At 34.1% G+C, this 13,656-nt stretch overlaps 2 protein-coding genes across 2 annotated transcripts; both read left to right on the top strand.

The window, feature by feature from the left end:
* The first annotated feature begins 470 nt into the window (after positions 1–470).
* On the top strand, positions 471–2,817 carry LOC130743389 (polyubiquitin-like). The gene is made up of 2 exons (XM_057595616.1): positions 471–620; positions 1,302–2,817. The coding sequence occupies exon 2, from the start codon at positions 1,302–1,304 to the stop codon at positions 2,766–2,768; it is 1,467 nt and encodes a 488-aa protein (XP_057451599.1). The 5' UTR covers positions 471–620; the 3' UTR covers positions 2,769–2,817.
* A 4,242-nt stretch (positions 2,818–7,059) lies between these two features.
* Positions 7,060–9,032, top strand: LOC130743738 (putative F-box protein At1g67390). The gene is made up of 3 exons (XM_057595966.1): positions 7,060–7,962; positions 8,357–8,497; positions 8,631–9,032. The coding sequence occupies exons 1-3, from the start codon at positions 7,060–7,062 to the stop codon at positions 9,030–9,032; spliced, it is 1,446 nt and encodes a 481-aa protein (XP_057451949.1).
* Positions 9,033–13,656: the final 4,624 nt, after the last annotated feature.

Genomic DNA, 13,656 nt, shown 5'->3' with positions numbered 1-13,656 from the left:
GGCAGGTGGCCTTGTACCACACGCTTAGGGAAGGAAATGCTTGTGCTGACTTCTTGGCGAAGCATGGAGCGGAGCAGGATTTGCCTTTAGTAGTTATTGAGCACCCCTTGGTGGGCATGAATTTTCTAGTGTTGGTCGATGCCTTGGGAGTCTCCTCCGTGAGACCTTAGCTCTTTTTTGTTTTTATGCATTGTACCAAAAAAAAAATTTGATGACAAAGTCACATGTTTATAAAAAATAGGGCATTGCTCTGGTACCCATTGAAAATAAGAGGGCACAACACCCTTTAGTTCATTTTTTACTATACAAAGGTCGTATTTGTAAATTTTAAAAAGTCTATTATGGAGAAAACATGACTAAAAGGTATGGAACCCTCCATTTTTGAAAGGATTCCAAAGAAATTGCCTAAAATAACTAGTTGAAATTGAAATTAAAAAAAGGAAACCCTTTGCCGGTTGCACATATTTATTCGTCCAATTCAAGGATATTTTCATCATTGGGCCGGTATAGCTAAACTATAAATACGGCTCCTCCTCGCCCCAAATCTTCATCTCGATCACCAATTGAATTCAGCCAAACCTAATCTCGCAGTTCCTGTTCTTTGAGATTCTCGTTTCAAGGTGCGTCTCACTTTCTTTCTTTTCTGTATAATTCTATTAGGTTTTGATTCTTCTTCATGCTTAGGTTTTCAATTTCTTTCATGCGAGAAAAACTCTTTCGATTGATGTTAATTTCCTGTTGCTCTTGTTAATTTGTTTAGATGATTCTGGTCTTTGCCAATTTTAGATTCATCTAATTGCGTTTCTGATATCTATTTTTTATGTATGTGTGATGATTTCGTTCCCAAATTTTATGGTTATGGTTATGGTTTTGATGAATTAGGGTTTGTATCTGATCTCTTTGATGTGCTGATAAGTTTCTGATTTATGGAATAGGTTTTCAATTTCTATCATACGAGAAACACTTTCTTTTGATGTCAATTTCTAGTTGCGTTTCTGATTTTGTTATGTCTAATTTCATTCCCGAATTTGTGGTTATTGTTTTGATGGATTAGGGTTTATGTTTGATTCTCTGATGTCCTCATAATTTTCTGTTTTTTTTTTTTTTTTAGTTTCATGTTTGAGTATTTTGGTACGAGCAGATGCAGATATCTATTTGTTTTGTTATGTGTGATTTCGGTCCCCAATTTTTTGGTTATGGTTTCAAAGGATTAGGGTTTATATCTGATCTTTTTTATGTTTCCTTAATTTCTGTTTTTTAGTTGCTGTTTGATTGATGTTTTAGTGTTTTGATATGAGCAGATGCAGATCTTTGTGAAAACTCTAACAGGTAAGACCATCACCTTGGAGGTGGAGAGTTCGGATACCATTGACAACGTGAAAGCTAAGATCCAAGACAAGGAAGGGATCCCACCAGATCAGCAGAGACTCATCTTTGCTGGCAAGCAATTAGAGGATGGTCACACCCTTGCCGACTACAACATCCAAAAGGAATCCACCCTGCACCTCGTTCTACGCCTCAGGGGTGGCATGCAGATCTTTGTCAAGACTTTGACTGGGAAAACCATCACCCTTGAGGTCGAATCCTCAGATACCATTGACAATGTGAAGACGAAAATTCAGGACAAAGAGGGTATCCCTCCAGATCAACAGAGGCTTATTTTTGCTGGGAAACAACTTGAAGATGGAAGGACCTTGGCTGATTACAACATCCAGAAGGAGTCTACCCTTCATTTGGTGCTGCGATTGAGAGGTGGCATGCAAATTTTTGTCAAGACCTTGACAGGAAAGACAATAACTTTGGAGGTTGAAAGCTCAGATACTATTGATAATGTGAAATCCAAGATTCAGGACAAGGAGGGCATCCCGCCAGATCAGCAGAGGCTTATTTTTGCTGGGAAACAACTTGAGGATGGAAGGACCTTGGCTGATTACAACATCCAGAAGGAGTCCACCCTTCATTTGGTGCTGCGACTGAGAGGTGGCATGCAAATTTTTGTCAAGACCTTGACAGGAAAGACAATTACTTTGGAGGTGGAAAGTTCAGATACTATTGATAATGTGAAAGCAAAGATTCAGGATAAGGAGGGCATCCCGCCAGATCAGCAGAGGCTTATCTTTGCCGGGAAGCAGCTTGAAGATGGTAGAACTCTTGCTGATTATAACATTCAGAAGGAGTCTACTTTGCATTTGGTCTTGCGGCTTCGTGGTGGCATGCAAATTTTTGTGAAAACTTTAACTGGGAAGACGATCACCTTGGAGGTTGAGAGTTCTGATACCATTGATAATGTGAAAGCAAAAATCCAGGACAAAGAGGGTATCCCACCGGACCAGCAGAGGCTTATATTTGCTGGGAAGCAGTTGGAAGATGGTAGAACCTTTGCTGATTATAATATCCAGAAGGAATCCACCCTGCATTTGGTTTTGCGGCTCCGTGGTGGGATGCAGATTTTTGTCAAGACTTTGACAGGGAAGACCATAACTTTGGAGGTTGAGAGCTCTGATACAATTGATAATGTAAAAGCCAAGATTCAGGACAAGGAGGGTATTCCCCCAGACCAGCAGCGGCTTATTTTTGCTGGGAAGCAATTGGAAGATGGGCGTACACTGGCGGATTATAACATTCAGAAGGAATCCACTCTTCATCTTGTCCTTCGTCTGCGCGGTTTGAAGTTTATTTGTTACTCTGTTTGTTTCAAGTTGTGGATTGTAGCCCTGTTTAGTGGCTGTTATAATGTTTCAAGTTTGGTGTATGAACCTGCTCCTTAATTTCTAATATTTCATTTGATCAAGTAGTATCCTTGTGTTGTTTGCCTTAGTTATTCGCTAGTTGCCAATTCATTATCTACAGAACTAGAATCTGGTATGAAGAAATCAACAAACTATGCTTGATCGTTTAATATTTTACCTCGCAAATTTTTATAGCTTATTTCCTTCTCAAGTAATCATGATTCATAAGATAATTCTAAGGTGTGAGGATTCGGTTGATTTTGTTGCTTAGTAGTTATGTTTGATTGTACCTGTTTTGGTAGTTCTAGTTAGATATCCACACTTATTGCACATGAAATTCAAGTATCTTGCCTAATGGTTTAACCATTCTACATTGTTTAACCATTCTTGATTTTTTTTTTTTGATAAGCTTTAACCATTCTTGATACAACTGGACACATTTCATTTAAAATTTCATAAATATTTATTCAAGGAAAACTAAGTATGAAATGGTAACACATTGAAATTAACCTAAATCCATTTACATACATAGGAATCTGGCACCATCCCCTCACTCTAAATTTATTATGTATCAAAGAAACATTTGCCTACATCGATGTAATAGTGGTCCGTGATACATTTTACATAAGGTCCCAATCCCCTACACCAGAAAAACTAACTGAAATCTCATTGCTTCTTAGTACTCTGCAAAGACTACTCGGCAAACGAAGTAATTGTGCCATGACCTTGACCCAAACCTTTCCGTTGGAAGTTGGAACCCTTCAACTACTGAAAAGGATGACTTCATTTTTGGGCCCTTGCAGAGTACCGAAAAGCGGAGTAGAGATGAACAAAACAGTTTGTAAGAGAAGACTAGCTCAATGCTGTAGAGTACATTAGAGAATTAGAGGTTACACCACATTAAAGCAAGAAATATGCTAAGGCCCTTTGCTTCCAAAATTTCCTTCTCTGTACTGTCTATCCTCTCCTCTTATTCCTGATTTCACTTTCTCCAAGCATCAATTAACATCATCAACAGCTAACTCCCACAAAATTATTAGCGGTAAGGTGGTAATTATTAATGCACATCTTGTTTAAAAAAAAAATTATTAATGCACATCTGAGAACCAGAAGTTATACCAGATTAAACTAAGAAATATTCCCAAAGTTGAAGTTATAGAATCAGTCAAATTTGCCTATTTTAACATAATCTTTTCTGTACTCTATTTGTCTCCCTCTTCTTCCTGCCTTTACATTCTCCTAGCATCTATTAATATTAGAATTGCTATTTCTTGTTCAGATACATCCCTGTGGAACTATGTCCCTTTAAGTCTGTCTACTTTTAATCAATAAATAATAATTTAAAAAAATGGCTAAAAGTAAACATATTATCATTACCAGTTAACTCACATGTTAATATTAACAGGATGGTGATAATAATCAATTAAACTTAGGAGCTTGAGATCAAAATTTGTACACTTCAAACTGTTGTTGAGCAAAGGGTTTCTAAACTTGGTATCATTGCTCTGACTTATTTTTACTGTCCATTGCAATCTTTCTCAGCTTTCTCTACTTCAACACACCAACTATTAAGCTTTCTCTGCTTATCATTGCTTTGATGATTTGATCTATTATATAAGCTAGATCCAGACTTGTAATTCATTTTATATACTTGACTGCCAAATAAGAGACTGCTCAATTAAATTAAGTAGAACTTTCTTTTGTAGCATTCATGTACTTCAATGGATTCTTTTGATATGATACATTAAAACTATACACACTTGAATTTTTTTTCCTTTCTCTTAATGAGTTTTGTAGCTTCTACACTCATTAATCAATATCTTTCAGTTGCGTCCGTTCTTTGAAGCATTCCTATTGACAAAGAAATGATTCAACTCAAGCCTACTTCCTATGGCAGATAGGGATCCATCGTAAATATCATGTATTATATCATAGCACATGGTTCATATTGGCATAAGGGAAAAAGAAATTACTTGAGTCACTAATGAAATCAATTTCTACCATTGGATGTAGCACATAGTTCATATTGGCATGAGGGAAAAAGAAATTATTTGAGTCACAAAGAAATGATTCAACTCAAGCCTACTTCCTATGGCAGATAGGGATCCATCATAAATATCATGTATCATATCATAGCACATGGTTCATATTGACATAAGGGAAAAAGAAATTACTTGAGTCACTAATGAAATCAATTTCTACCAATGAATAATATAGTTATTAATATTGTTATTAATTTGAGTCAACTTTACTTTTACCTATTATTATCATTAATATTTTTAATTTTTTCAAAAGTTGTGATTAATAATTCAACTTTAAATAATGATAAATATTTATTTTGAAATATAAAAACTAAAAATATACAATTAGTAATTAATATAATGAATAATATAAAATGTTACTAATAACTAATTAATATTTTTGTTAATATATATTTAAATTAATGTTATTTAATTTTTTTCCTCCACTTATGATTAATAATATTAATATTTAATTTTATATAAGAGATTGAATTTTTTAAAACTAGTAATTAATGTAATAAATAATAAGGTTATTAATAACTAATTAATATCTTTATTAATATGAGTCAATTTTACTTTTACTATCTATTATCATTATCATTTTTAATTTTGTTCTAATCTGTGATTAATAATTAAAATTTAAATAATGATGATTTTTATTTTTGAATATGAAAAGTGAAAACAGAAAAAAATTACAATTAGTAATTAATATAATGAATAATATAAAAAGTTACTAATACCCAATGAATGATACAAATCAAATTAATAATATTTTTAACAAGTTACCTTTATGATCAATGCTACGATCTAATCTGCTTTCTCAAGTCAATTTGACTATTGGGCCCGTTTGGTGGACATGATAGGATAGGATAGGACAGGATAATAATCATATCCTGTTGTTATCTGTTGTTTGTTGTGCCAGCAGGATAGGATAAGACTATCCTGTCTCCTATCCTATCCTGTCAATCATGTGTAAAAGTTATCCCGAGGGGGGAGCTAGGATAGAACAGGATAGGATACCAGTTATATATTTTCTTTCAGTATCCTAACTCCAAATTAATTTATTTTAATATTATATTATTTATAATTTATAATAATATTAATTAATAAATATAAAAATATTAATTTAACTAAAATAAATAATAAATAAAATTATTATTCATAAAAATAAATAATAAATAAAATTATTATTCATAAATAGTAAAATAGACTACTCACTTACAAATATTGATTTATTAATAATAATAGACTAATTTAATATTTTCATTCATATTATTTAAAAATTATTTATCTACTTATATAATAATTTAAAAATAAAGTATTTTTGAAATAATAATATTTTTAATTTAGTTAATTTTCATTGTTTATCATGTGTCACAACTAAGTGGAAACCATTGATTACAAATATTGATTTTTAATAGTAATAGATTAATTTTCTATTTTCATCTCCTATTATTTAAAACTACTTATCTACTTATATAATAATTTATAATTTAAATATAAAGTTCTTTTGAAATAATAATATTCTTAATTTAGTTAACTTTTTTTTGTTAATTATCACGTGTCACATCAAAGTGAAAACCAATTGGTTAACTGCATAATTTTATTTAAAATATAGGCTATCTTCAAAACAATAAAATAAGCTAATTAATAAAATTTAAATTAATTTTATTTATTTTAAAATATAGACTTATTCATGAAAATGTAAAGAAATTAAATTTAATAGAATGATCAATTCTAAATGTATTTTTTATTCAAATTTAAAACCTGATACATTTTTCCTTATCATATCTTGTCCTTATCATGTGCACCTCAAACACAGGATATGATAAGAGTTTATCCTGCTCTTATCATATCCTGTTGCTATCATGTTCACATATCATATCCTATCATATCATATCCTGACCACCAAACGGGCAATTAATCAGAATTTAAACTTTGAATGTATTCAATAATAAATTACATTATTAAATATAAAAATATTTATATATCATAAAAATATAATTTATTTATCATGAAAATAATAATTGTTAAGTATTTAAAATTAATTAATTAATTTATGTAAGTATTGACTACTAATATTATTAAATAATAGAAGTAGTCAATGAAAATGCTAATTGTTAAGTATTTAATATTAATTAATGGAAAATAATAAAATCATTAAATGTTTCAATAACATTTTTAAAAAAATTGCTAATATTTTTTATTGATTAAGTATAAAAAGCAATTGAAATATCACCAAGGTGTTCTTCACAAGAAGCTCTTCTCACCAAAATTCATATTTCTTGTGACCTTGTTTTTCGCTAAGAATGACGGGAGGGAAGATAATAAGCGATGATGGTGACATGACCAACCTTCTCCCAAAGGAGATCTTGCAATACATCATCTCTTCACTTTCTGTCGATGAGGCTGCGAGAACCAGCATCCTGTCAAAGAGATGGAACCCCTTGTGGAGGCACGCTGAGCGCCTTGACTTTGATGGGACCCGCATGGTAAAACCCGTATCTATGCATCGCTATCCCCGCTCTGCTCGCAAATACGGTGAGCTTGTGAGCACCGTGCTGAAAAATCACCTCTCTGGCTTGACCATGTGTCGCTTCAGGTACCTCTATAAGAGCCTAAATGCTAAAGAATTGACAGCTTTAGTTAAGCTCCTCATGGAGAGAAACAAAAAGTTGATTTCTCTTACCCTAGAGTGCATTGACGCTAGACAATATTTTCATTATGTGATGCTTGATTTCCAGCCTGGGATCTTTTTGAATTTGTGTTCACTCGAGTTGAACAGCTACTTGATGAGGAGGGCTACCGCATCTGCGTTTGAGGGATGCAAGAAGTTGACGACCTTAAAAATGAAGAAAATGATCATGGAGGAGGGTGTCGTCAATGATGTCCTAGAAAAATGCTCCAATCTGGAGAGGTTTAGCTTGGTGGAGTCAACTGGATTTAAGAAACTCAAGATTTGTAACCCGAGCCTAAAGTTTTTGGAGCTTCGATGGTTAGTTGTGAATGAGATAGATGTTTTTGTTGAGAATCTTCAGGATTTGGTACTCGATTCTCTTCTTTGCCCACCCAAGGGTCTGAAAATTTACATTGTGGACTTAAGAACATTCCATTCGGGATGCAACCCAATGGCTCAGAAAATTCAAGCTAAGTACTTCGGGCAAAGTGTTATGAAAAGCCAGGACATTCTCGAAAATTCCAGTGGCCTTTTTGTAAGTTTTCTTTTATTTTAAATTATATTTATCATTTCAATTTAGGTTTTAAATTGAGATTTCCCTAATGTTGCAGAAGTGTATACAAGTGGGGTCAATGCGACTACAATTGTCATTACGACACTCTAACGAGATTCAAAATCCTTTACCTGGCAACCACAAATGTTGATGCGAACCTCAATTTAAAATCTTGTTTGAAATAATGTATATGATGAAAAAATTGTAGTTACAATTAGAGTAAAACCTAAAATTTTGATATGTTTCTATGAAAATTGTTACTGCACATTAAGATTTAAATGGCAATTTCTTTTATGTAATGTTTTAGTATGAGCTAGGTTTGCTCATTTTGATAAAATATATTGTAGTGCTGATAATGCTGATCTCTTCTTTGTAGGAATCTCAAACGATCAACATTTTTCGTAATCTGTTGACCATGTCAATTGATTTGGATTTGAATAACATAAGAGAAGCTTTAGCACTTTCATTTGTACTCAGATCGTGCATCTATCTAGAATCTCTTGATATTACTATACCGGTACGTGAGTCATAACCTTGTTACATTCTTACAACTTCAATTTGGTTATTTACTCATTAAGCTAAACATTAAAAGATGGAATTCATTTATGCTTAATATATATGGTTCTTGAAATATTGATTGTGTTTTATAGGTGGAGAGAGATTCAGATTCGAGTGATGATGGTGCTTTACCATTTCCCAAGTCAATGTTTTGGGAGAGACGGACAATGCACAATTGTGTTAATCAAAAGTTAAAATTTGTTACTATAAGGGGGTTTACAGGCAAAGAACAAGAAGTGAAGTTTGTTGAGCATTTGATATCAAGAGCCACCATGATCAAAAAAATTACTATAATTTGCAATTCCTCACTAGTGGAGGAGGCGACAAAGTTACTATCACTGCGAAGACAATCAATTTATCTCTCCATCATATTGAAGATAAAAGAGATGAATGAATTAACTGAGGTTGAAGAAGTAGTCAAGGATAGGTTATCACGTCTAAAGCATAATAGTAAGTTTTTTCAAGTGATGCAAATGATACATGCTAATTTGTAATAAATTTCTATACACTTTTTCGAAACATTTTTGAATTATTCAGTGAAATTTACCTTATCCCATCAAATAAAAAGTGAGGTCTTCTTAATGTATGAGTCGTGAGATTTAAATTTAATTTCATAATAGTACTATAGACTGATGATCGAAAATGTATGTTGAAAAGTGTTTATCACATTTCTAGCTGTAATTTTTTTTCCTAAAGAATTTTTTTACTGAAAGCAAACAAGCATGGGAACAACCCTCTCATGTAGGTGATTACAACGGATCACAAAGGCCCTAAATAAGATCCTCCCAACTACAACCTTGATTAGCTAAATAATCCGCCATAATATTACCTTCCTTGCTCTTGGTCTCCATGATTTCTGATTCTCCAGGGAATTCTTATATTTGTTTTCTTCTTCTTCTTCGAGCATAATGTAGGTGCCCTGAAAACCTTCCATTGGTGTTTCTTTTCCCTGTTACTCGAGTTCTTGTGTATAAACTTCTGTCTTCATCTCTTTCTTCTAAATTGTTTTAGAAATGTGTTTCCTTTGAAAGGTTGTGTTATTTATGAGAAAAAGAGTTATATTCTGGTGAGTTGTTAAAATTTGTTTTAATTTAAAAAGCTTTCGATCGGTTTTTTTGGGTGATGATAAGCCATGTGTGACGTTGATTTGAAAAAAAATAAGGATTTGCTCGTGTTGTTGTTTTGGCAGCAGCACTATGTCTATTTTACGATTGAAAATCATTTTGAAACTTATTTACGGATTGATGAATCCTAGCTTCTATTTAGAGGTTAAAATTGTAAGTTTTTGAAAAGTAGGAGGACCTGATTTTAATTAATAAAAGTGTAAGGACCTATTTGTAATTAATTAATTGTATGAGGATATGTTTTTTTATTATGAAGTTTATTGAAAACCATTTTGATAATTAAGTGGTTTTAAGAGGACCAAAGTTTAATTAATTAAATGCTAAAGGACTCATTCATGAACTATTTTCTTTTGAAGGACCAAATCGTGTTTTCCAATAGTCATTTTAAAACCTTGGGTTCTAAGCATAGTTCATGCATGTTCCTTAGACCATGTCTTAGATTAGGAATGTTACTTGTGTATCTATGAAGGTTCGGTTAGCATGACTGTTAAGGATCTAGGACATGTGCTTCATAAGGAAAGTGATTCGAATAAGGGCACTTCGTTGTTTTTCTATATGATGTATGGCATGTGTTGTTGTTTGGCTTGGGTTGTAGTTTGATGATGTGATGTGATCACTTCGAAATATTGTTTGTTGTTGGCGAATAACAAGTTATATATGTTTAGGTTCTGGTATGATGTTGATAACATGACGATGCCACGCTATGTATAATTTACTTTAAACCCGGTTTGTGGTTATGTGATGTATGTAAGTCGAACATGATCGAATTAAAACGTGATGAGGAAGCTGTGCTAGGTGGGTAGTGCGCACTAGATACTCAGTGGGGAGTGATCCTTGATGAGGCTTGGACTCGTGAGGAAGACGGTTCTGTAAGTTCCAAATAAATCATTCATAAAATCTCAAGTCTTAAGTTTTGAGTAATAATAACGTTCTTAAATGACTGAGCCTGTGGAACGCAAAACTACTTAAGAATTTCCATGTTTCACCTTTTCAGGGAAGTTAAAACATCCATAATCCCTGTCGTCGAAGGAATCAGTAAAGAAGCATCATCCTCTTGGAAAGCCAACATGGTCCGAAGGCAGCATGGTCTAAAGCTCTTAGCGTCCAATTATACAAATGTCATGTTGCCCAGAAAAGGAATGCGACACTTAGTTGAAGAAACAAAATAGATCAGTTGGAGCAACTAAGTCAAAGCTTTATGAAAGAAAATAGATAATTAAAAGAGCGAAGTAACAAGAAGAAAGAGGTGAAAGCACAGAGCTGCCATATCAAGTCAAACCAGGCAGCTACCTATCAGCTCTAGACTCTCTTCCAGAAGATAGAAGATCCACTGCTCGAGAAATCTCACCTAACACTCGAATCACCAATTGAAAGATTTTCTCAGAGGCAAGTACAAAAACGGGCGAAAACAATTCATGCTAGAAAAATGACCGTTGTACTCTCTAGAGGTATGGGCGATCAAGCTTCGAAGCTCATCAACGTTCAAAGGAATATTCACATGAAGTAGTATAAAAGGAAGAATACACACCTGGATAAGTTAAGAACTTCATTGATCATCTAAGCTTTCAAGCAACCAAATCAGAGAATCTAAGTGTCATATCTTCTCTGAAATACTCTTGAGCCTATTAGACTCAAAATCATACATTTGTAGAATACTAGGAGGAGAATCAAAGTAGAACAAAATCCTGTTGGATTTGGGAGAGTCTTGTAGAATACTAGGAGGAGTTCTGTAGAATACTTGTTGGGAGGATTCTTGTCGAATACTTGTTGGGAGGAGTTCTGTGGAATACTTGTTGGGAGATGTCCTGTGGAATACTTGTTGGGAGGAGTCCTGTCAAATACTTGATGGGAGAAGTCTTGTCTAATACTGGGAGAAGTCTTGTTTAATACTTGGTGAAAGCCAATGCATGGACAAAGCTCGCCGATGTTGGGTGAACCAGGAAAAAAATCTCCTGTCTTGTTTTTGCTTACTATTTTTCGTTATCGGTTAAAATCGTTTAAAACAATATGCTGCACAAAACTCTTTCGTAACGATTTGAGAACGTATATTTTTGTGAGCAAAACTTTTTGAAAATATCATATTTCTTTAAGACACAATTCAAACCCCATTTTCTTGCTTCACTCGTATTTTTATCAATTGGCATCAGAGCTTGTCTTTGGGGTTTCTAACACATCTTAACAGATGACAGAGAAAAGATCCATCGCAGAAAGCGACAAGGGAGGAATACCTAAAATTCAAGCGACATTCAGGCTCCCATACTTCGATGGGACAAGTTATCAACAATGGAAAAAGAGCATGATCTTATACATAAAATTCGTAAGCTTCAAGAGGTGGGAAATAGTGAACAATCGAGACTACGTTCCCATAGCACTAGATACTCAACAACCTATTCCAATAGAGAAGTGGCTTGATGACCACAAGATCTACAACCATTACAACTCCAGCGCTAAGTTTTGCCTCATCAATGCTCTAAGCCCAATAGAGTACAATAGGATAAACAATTACAAGACTACTAAGGAAATCTGGGATGCTTTTGGAAAAGCGCACGAAGGAACCTCAAATGTCAACCCAACAAAGATAAATTTGTTGGTGACTCAGTACGAGATGTTCAAAATGCTGGAAGATGAAAGCATCAAGGACATGTTCACCAGATTTCAAGGAATGGCAAACAAAATGAGGTAGCTGGGGAGAATCTACGACAACGCAGATCAAGTCAACAAGATCCTAAGAAGTCTATCGAAGAAGTGGAAACCCAAAGTGACAACCATCCAGGAAGAAAAGGACCTTAGTACTCTGAAGCTGGATGATCTCCTCGGGTCACTGATGGTTCATGAGCTTGAACTAAGTCAAGATGAAGAAGCAAGGAAAAGTAAATCCATAGCCTCCAAATCTAAAGTAAAAAGTTCAAATGCCTTAAAAGCTGATGAATCATTTGAGGAAATCAAAGATTCAGAGGAAGAGTCAGATAAGAACAAGCTTTTATCATTAGAAAATTCAAAAGGATGTGGATGAAAAGGAAGAATGCAATGAATGATTCACGAGGAAAATTCAAGAAAGACTCAAACTTCCGAAGACATTCATCACAGTACAACGATGAAGAAGAACAAAGCTCTAACAAGAGTCCCATGTTGTGTTATGAGTTGTTGAGGCGCGGACATATGAAGAATGACTTTCTCAGACTCACACAGAGGTCTGCGAAGAAGAAGAGCTCCAGGAAGAAGAAGAAGAAGAAGAAAGCGCTCATAAGAAGTTGGGATGATCTCAAATAATCTTCAGATGAAGACGAAGGAATCAACGACAAGGGACTTTTCATTGATGGCCTCCATAAATGGCAAAGACGACGAATATGATGAGGTACAATACGAATCCCTTCAAGATGATTATGAAGAACTGTTAACTCATTCACATGCTTTATCAACCAAATATAAATTGTTGAAAAAGAAATTCTTAAAACTTTAAAAAGATTTCAGTTACTGCAAAACTGAACACGTTAGCCTAGTCAAAGAACATGAGGAACTCAAAGATAATGTCTCAGCAAAGGAAATAAACACTCTGAAGAAAAGAGTGCGATCCTTTATCAATGATCTGTCAAGCTTCACTCTTGGCCATAATAACCTTGTAAGACTGGCCGGTAACAATCGATCCATCTATGATAAGAGTGGACAAGGTCACAATGAGAAAGACCAGTCACATTCTAGTGATACATCGTCCGATATCACATTTCTATCGTCCTCAGTGACATCGTCCAGTCAAAAGTCCTTTACTGTTAAAGTGAGACTTGACAAAGAAAAAGAAAAGCCTTCATATAAGAAGATGCCTTTCAGCCCAAAAAATAACTCTAAAGGACCCAAGAGAATTTGGGTACCTAAGTCCAAAATTGTAGCTATTGCAAAAGTGGTTGATAGGATAAGGAAGACTCTAGTCATGGTATTTGGACAGTGGGTGTTCGCAGCACATGACGGGAAGAAGGTCTATGTTCCCAAACCTCCAAAC

This window comes from Lotus japonicus, chromosome 3, assembly GCF_012489685.1.
Source record: "Lotus japonicus ecotype B-129 chromosome 3, LjGifu_v1.2".
NCBI lineage: Eukaryota > Viridiplantae > Streptophyta > Magnoliopsida > Fabales > Fabaceae > Lotus > Lotus japonicus.
Note: the sequence above shows the minus strand (reverse complement) of the source record. Positions and strands in the feature narration are given on the sequence as shown.